Genomic DNA, 7,418 nt, shown 5'->3' on the forward strand with positions numbered 1-7,418 from the left:
AGTTTTACAAAGGAGAAATTGTGATGGACAAATCACTCCAGATCTTGTTGTTCATTCCCAGTGTAAAGTGGTTCGTACCAACCAAAAGTATCTAAAGAACAACCAGATCTGAACTACGTGAGCATCAATGGGAGCAGAACATTATTACACCTATCTAATTTAGAGTAGGTTCCCCTTTTTTAATAGTAATAATAATAATAATAATAATAATAATAATAATAATAACACATCGGTTTTACATAGTGCTTTTCTACGTACTCAAAGACGTTTTTTCCACAAAACCAGCTTTGATGAGAGGCCTAGACTCCACCAGACCTCTGAAGGTGTGTGTGGTATCTGGACCAGGACATTATCAGCAGATCCCTGAAGTCCTGGAAGTAGAGAAGTGGACCTCCATGGATCAGATTTATGTGTCCAACACCTCCCACAAATGATCAATAGTCCTGAGTTTGGGACGTTCTCCCTGAGTCCATTTTTGGTCAGTACTAACCACTGCAGACCAGGAACAAACAACAAGACCTGCAGTTGTGGAGATGCTCTGACCCAGTCATTACTGTTACAATATGGACCTGGTCAAAGTCACTCTGTTCCTTATGTTGCTCATTTTGCGGCTTTCAACACATCAACTTTGACGACTAAAGGTTCCCATTCAAATGCTGTCTAATACTGTATATATCCAACCCAGTGAAAGGTGCCTTTCTAATGAAATAAGCAATATTAACATTTCTGTCAGTGGATATAATGATCAGTGTATGTGTCATTAAAGAGTTACTAAATTTAGCAAGTCTTCACATATCAGCGCTGTTGTTGATCAGTGTAATGTAGCAAAACACAGTGACCTTTCAAATAGCCTTTAGCTTCTTTCTGTTAATAGTACTTTGCAAACATGGCCAGGTACTGACAGCTACAATGCAAATATTTTCTGTTCTATTTGTGTGCTACTGCATCCTCTATGCTGGGTATAGTTAATGTAAATGCCCTGCCTGAACGACCACAAGATGACAATGATTTACAGTTTAATGTTGCTGCCTGCGAAGTAACATCACAAATCTGGCACAGGAGGCTCAGTAAAAAGAATCTGTTCTATGAATATTTCACATCTTTTCTTGGTCTTTTTCCTGTTAAGGACATCTGTACGAGATGATGTCATTTCATCATAAAATTAGAGAAGAAAACCTTTTGGAAACAAAGTGTTCACAGCTGCAAATGCCTGACCTTCTGTCTCACGAAGAATATTTTACATATTTACTCCACAGGATTTAAATATCTGACCACACTTAATGCAAACATCAAACACTGCTATGTTATATGACTGAAAACACAAATCCTGTTATGTTTGTACCCTGTAAACCGTGTAAAATTTAAGAATCTGGACCTGAGCAGAACTCACTCTGGCTGGACAGCAGCTCATTCAAGGACTCGGCCCATTTTTCAAGCTCTACTCGGCGGAACCTGCTCTTCTTACTGTGGCCGACTTGACTCCACTGGCGCATAAAGAGGAGTCGAGACCTCCTCTCTTTAGGACTGTGGACAAGGAGAGGTAGTAGATATCAGAAAGAGGAAATACGGAAAACAATGTCTTCACACATCAAAAAAAAAAAACAAAAAACAAAAACACAATAACATATAGCTTCTGAGTCTCTTTTTCCAGCTTTTTCTTTGTCTTCAGAATTAGATGGCCTTCAGTTTTAGGCAACCCATTCATAACTAATGAGTGTACTGGGATATGTACAAAATGTAAAATTGTATGTGTAAAATTTACTTAAGGGGTCAAATGAGTGGCTATTTTTGTCAAAAACAAAGTTGTAAGAAACGCATAGAACTGTGTTGAAATAATGCTAATACATTTGTGCACAGACTACTGATATTATTTGACAGTGGAAGCTCTATTTTAGAAATATTGGATTTGGAATAGCATGTGTATGTGAAAACTTTTGCTGGTGGACGGACATGACATTACCCATGATGATCTGGTCAGTACCAGTACTTTATTACTAATAAACTTATATACTTACTATTGCCAATTCTCCTCTTATTCATAAATGTTAGTATTGCGGATCTAAAACAATAACAGCTGAACAGAAACACAAAATGTGGCAGTGGACGAATGTGACATGGTTGTTACGGATCCCATCATACTGATGCTCGGCAGCCATGTCACCATTTCCACAAAGGATCCCTGTGCAAAAACTAGTATCATAATTATTTATTGTATAGTTTATCATCATACTAAAAAGTAAATAACATAGAATTGTTATTTCTTTATAAAAATGCTTATTATTAGAAAACTGTTGATTTGAAAAGTGACATGTGACATTCTTAATGAATGTATTGGCGTAACATAAGCAGGATGGATCAGCGCCATACTCACCACATATATTTTTACCTGTAAAAATAAATCATGTAGTATATAATCTTGTAAGAAAAACTGGGGAATCTAAAAGAATAGAATATTTGTTTTTCAGGTAAATTCAGTTAAAATATAACTTGGTCATTTGTGACAATATAGCGTGAAAATATAGCATTAATTGTGATGAAATTGGACATTTTTGACCTGAAAACATAGTTCATATGAACATGTTGCAATATAAGTGAAATCCTGTAAATCTGCATAACTTGCATTTACCAACACAAAGTTCCTTTGGGGATTCACTTATATTGATTTCTTATGCACAATGACATAAATAAGACCTCTAAGCAAATTTTAGCCAACACACATATTAACATTATCTTCAGACTTCAGCAACAAGTAACAGCAAGTGACTAACAATAAATATGCAGCTGACCTGTCTTTTTGTTCAGGGTTGGACAGGTTTGGGTTTGAAGAATGAGGGCTCTGAAACAGAAAGCACAGAGTTAACTGAGGGTCATCCTCCTGCTTGAATCTGAAATAAAAATGAAAAAGCTGCACAGTGGGCTTTTAATGTTGGTGTAACCCAATGCAGCTGAGAGCTCTTAAATAAAAGGATAACAGTATGCCTACACAAGGAAATGTTAACATGGCTTATAATGGAGAAAAGGTTCGGAGTGTCACCGTCCTGTTGGAGATGTTTTTATTACGCACTACCTTTGGCAGTCATCCAGACTATCAGACTGTACATTACCTACATGACTCATAGTTAGTACTTATGCCTTTGTGAGACATCCTGTGGGTCTATTTTTATAGTTTACTACAATGGTCAGGAAACAATGACTGTAGCTAAAGCACAGCAAATGTGTTAATAAAAATGTCAAGCACCAGCGTAACCAGCACTTGAACATTCACCGGCCCGAATATATGCATATTGGGTCTAAACTTTAGATTAATTAAATTAAATTAGATTAATACAAAGTGCTGAAGTAAAATAAGTTTTTAAAATGGTATCTGCCCATTTTGAAATAAATACAGGGTGCTTGTTGTTTATCCAAATAAAAAACTTTTTCAAAACTGTTATTTTTTCCCCTAGACCTTGACTTTATGTACTTTTATATTTGCATGCCTACTTTTTTGGTTGAGATTGTACCTGTTGCGTGTTGTAAAAAAGTTCATTTTAATAAATGTATGAATGAATGAAGGCATAATTCGCAGTAACTTATGTTTAACTGACAGAAACATTTTCAAAACATACGAAAATCACACAAGTGCATGGATATCACACAAACAAATTTTACTAGAATCATTCCAGTACAGACCGGTTAGTGAAATCATATCAAGTTTTTACATGTTTTATAAGGGTTATAAATTATACTTCCTCCCACTCCTTTTCAAATATGTGAATGAAGTCATATTTTGTTTTCATGTATAAACATATATACACGTTTTTCGTGTTTTCTTGCAATCGGTTTTATTTCTAACGACTAAAGCAGGATTACTTTGTTTTGTTTATACTGAAACTAAGTAACTAATAAGTTTTCCTCAAGTATTTTTATTTATCTTACAAATTTATGTGCCTTTGAGCATATTCTAGAATTTAATTATGAAAGAAACTTTGTTCCATACTTTATTAAGACTTTCATAAAAATTCCAGACTTTTCAAGGTCTGGAAAACAGCATTTCAAAATTCCATACTTTTTAAGACTTTCAAGACGTGTGCAAGCACCCTGTAAATAGGATATTGTCTTCTACCTGGTTCTTAGTTGATGTCAGCTGGTTAATCTAATAATAGTCTCAGTCTCAGTGCACAGATTCTTATATCAGGTTTCAGGCTGAATTTCCATAGAAAATCCTAACTCTTGGTGTTGAGTTTTTCACTATCATTTTATACTCCTCTACAGCAATACTACAATAGTGTGCAACATTAGATGTTAGCTTAGACATGCAGTCAGCTGATGCAAACAGACATCCGCTTCCAGCACAACACAGACCCTAAAACAAATGTCATATAAGCACATGGGAACATTATGCAAAATGTAGAGAAATGGCAAAGAGAAAAGAAATTCTGGTTTTAAACAACCTTAATTTTGATTTGAATATACACTGCTGCAAATAGTAAGATCCTTCCATTAGATAAATACTTCAGCTGGAAACAAGTTTCGTTTTTGTTTCTTTGTTTTTTAACTCTAACTGATACAGTGAATATGTTCTCATTTCTTAAACAACCACCAGTTTGATAGAGGCATAAAGATTAGACTGTGTTTCAATGGAAAAAGGTCATATGGTCCGATGACACTGACAGTGTTTCTGGAGTGATGGACGCATAAGGGTGAGAAGAGAGGCAGATGAAATGATTACCCATCATGCCTAGTGCCTACAGTACAAACTTGTGGGGGCAGTGTTATGATCTGAGGTTGCTATAGTTGGTTCAGGTCTAGGTTCAGCAATGTTATGTGTCCAGAAAATGAGTTCAGTTGAACCTGAATATACTGAATGACCAAATTTTTTCTTCCCTAATAACACAGACATATTCCAAAATGATAATGACAGGATTCATCAGGCTCAAAATATGAAAGAGTGGCTCAGGGAGCACAGTTCACCATGTGAACTGAAAATGTGTGTTAAATTCTGTCAAAAACTGATAATACATTCAATCATGAGTTACCATCAACAGTGCATGATACATTAAACCCAAACTGTCTGATATTAAGTGTATCCCATGCATAGGCAGGAGCATGATTTTATTTGATATGCCTCCCCTTTAACTAGTTATTTTAAATATTTGGTGCAAAACCCATCTAAGTGACCCTGAAATTTGGTCTGGTACAGAAATGTTTTAGGAATTGCACCCTATCAGAGATGAGTGCATTGAAGATTATGATCATTTTTGATATTGTTGTGTAATGTTGAGTCAAAGTGTAGCTTGTAACCTCACCTGACCACCAAACAGACTCTTCAGGTGTAGTTTAGCTGCTGACAACTTGGCCCGGTGATGCCTGTGATGGGACTTGTGAGAGAAGGGGTTGGTTGAAGGAGATGAAGGAGACGGAGGAAGATCGTCCCTCTCTACGCTCTCCGTGCTGCCCTGTGAAGCCGGGGCCAGCTGGCCGTCGCTGTACGCCCTGCACCCTTCATTAATGGCACACACTCTCAGGTGGTTCATGTCCTGTTTGCCCATGTCACCCAGATTCTCCACGCTGATGCTGTGCTCCCTAGTTAGCTCATTCTTTGCTGCTTCACCTAGACAGTCTCTGGGCTCCTGGATAATGGGAGGAAGGCTCGTTGTCCTACCATCCTCCTCATCTTCATAGTTGTATTGAGTGTAGGTACCAGAATCCCTGTTTTTGTCATTATCTGGACTGTTAAGCTGCACTCTCCTCCAGGGGAGAAAGTCAAGGTCCAGGAGGTTTCCCTCAGAGCTGAATCGACGCATGTTAGCTGCACAGTGAGTAATGAAGAAATCTAGGCAAAAGAGATGCTGGAAAGAGGTAAGAGTGACAAATGAAGGTGAGAAATGAAACAGAAGAAGGCAGAAGAGATAGAGCTGCAGTGGAGCAAAGCCTGTTGAATAAAAACAGAGGTTGGGTAATTAAATTGATAGGTCAGAAAAATGGGTCACAGAAAGAGGTAAAATATCTTGATTATCATTTCTACTTATTAAAGAGCAATGAAAATATTCTTTGTGTTAGGCAATTATGGACAGCTTTTTGGGAATAAAGTAAAATTCATTCATTCTTTCTTTCTTTCTTTCTGGTCTCTGGATTAAAAAATATAAACTGATATTGAACTTTTTATGAATGGAAACAAATACAATTATTAATGGTACACAGAAATTATGAGAGTATGTGAGCTAGGCTACTATCTTTAAGAAATATTCAAACACAAATAAACAAAAAAAAATAATATTTTACTGATTGGCCTCAAAATCGTAAATTAAGTTTTGTTCTATATCTTTTGCTTGAGATCAAATTCTGTCTTTGTTTACAGTACATTGATTGATTTTCTACTGGTTATCAAACATTTCAGTTCAATAAACCTATGTTGTCCTCTTTTGCATAATGATTCATTTTAATGACAAATCTGATCAGTAAACATTATTTTTGCTTATTACTCATTCACTCTCTCTCACATTGTATCTCTTTTTTCCTGGGGAATAAATTAAAACACAGTTATTGTTTTCACTGTAATAGGTTTCTGGGCATGCAGCCACACTCTTAAGTCAAACTAATGGTCGTGAATGCTCCTGTTGCGCCATTTTACAATTGGCTTTATGAGTTATAGTCCTCATTTAATTTTATTACATCCAGGTCTCATAAACCTTTGATCAGCACAGTGTCTAAACAGTTGGGTTGTTCGCATTAAGGTTGGACAGTAGATATGATTACCTGTTAATCCGGTAGTCTTGTTATTAAACTTTCTCCATAATGGATCTGTGGGCTCCTCCGGATCTCATAAGCACAGCAACATGTGTATAAATTCCAGCTTTAAGCTCCAACAACACCGATGGCACGTCGGTAGAAACATAGGAAACCCAACCTGCGTCGTTTCTGCTCCTCCTGTCTCCAGATTTGTTCTCGGCTCCGTCAGACCTGCCTCCTCCTAACACTGTCATATACCCACAGACATCTACTGAACACCCCCGACAAATTAAGGAAGACACCAGGAGAAGTTGCGTAAAGTTCCCCCCGTGACACTAGGGTACAGAGGACCTCCTCCTCATAGCTCCTACCACACCTTCACTTGTGTCTGAACTTGTCAAACCGTCCGACTGTGCGTCTTAGAAGAGTCGCCTGCAGCCTGGAAAACAGACGCACACACTGCTTCATTCGCATAATTTGAGGTGTGTCTTGGAAAGACACGACAACCCTCAAACAGAGGCAGTTTAACAGTGAATATGAGCATTCAGCCTATGTAAGGGTGAAGATAAATAAAAAAACAAAACAAGACTTTACTATTTAAGCTTTCTTTACCATTTTAAGAGAATTCTACTGATACGTTTATCTTGCTACTTCTACTGTTTTAATATTTTGACATTATCATAGATTATTTCCTTATTTAAAGACTT

At 36.9% G+C, this 7,418-nt stretch overlaps 1 protein-coding gene across 2 annotated transcripts in view; it reads right to left on the bottom strand.

Moving 5' to 3' along the window:
• Positions 1-7,177, bottom strand: part of LOC115428644 (regulator of G-protein signaling 1) — a 28,683-nt gene extending 21,506 nt beyond the window's left edge. Inside the window, exons 1-4 of one of the 2 annotated variants that reach the window (XM_030147793.1) lie at positions 6,739-7,177; positions 5,289-5,831; positions 2,787-2,836; positions 1,391-1,524 (exon numbers count right to left, since the gene is read on the bottom strand). In XM_030147793.1, the coding sequence (XP_030003653.1) occupies positions 1,391-1,524; positions 2,787-2,836; positions 5,289-5,786 (682 nt within the window). In that variant the 5' untranslated portion in view covers positions 5,787-5,831; positions 6,739-7,177. Of the gene's footprint in view, positions 1-1,390; positions 1,525-2,786; positions 2,837-5,288; positions 5,915-6,738 lie in introns of both variants that reach the window. The other variant, XM_030147792.1, reaches the window with a different exon arrangement.
• Between the last annotated feature and the right edge of the window lie 241 nt (positions 7,178-7,418).

The sequence above is a fragment of the Sphaeramia orbicularis genome, chromosome 11 (assembly GCF_902148855.1).
Source record: "Sphaeramia orbicularis chromosome 11, fSphaOr1.1, whole genome shotgun sequence".
NCBI classification, from domain to species: domain Eukaryota; kingdom Metazoa; phylum Chordata; class Actinopteri; order Kurtiformes; family Apogonidae; genus Sphaeramia; species Sphaeramia orbicularis.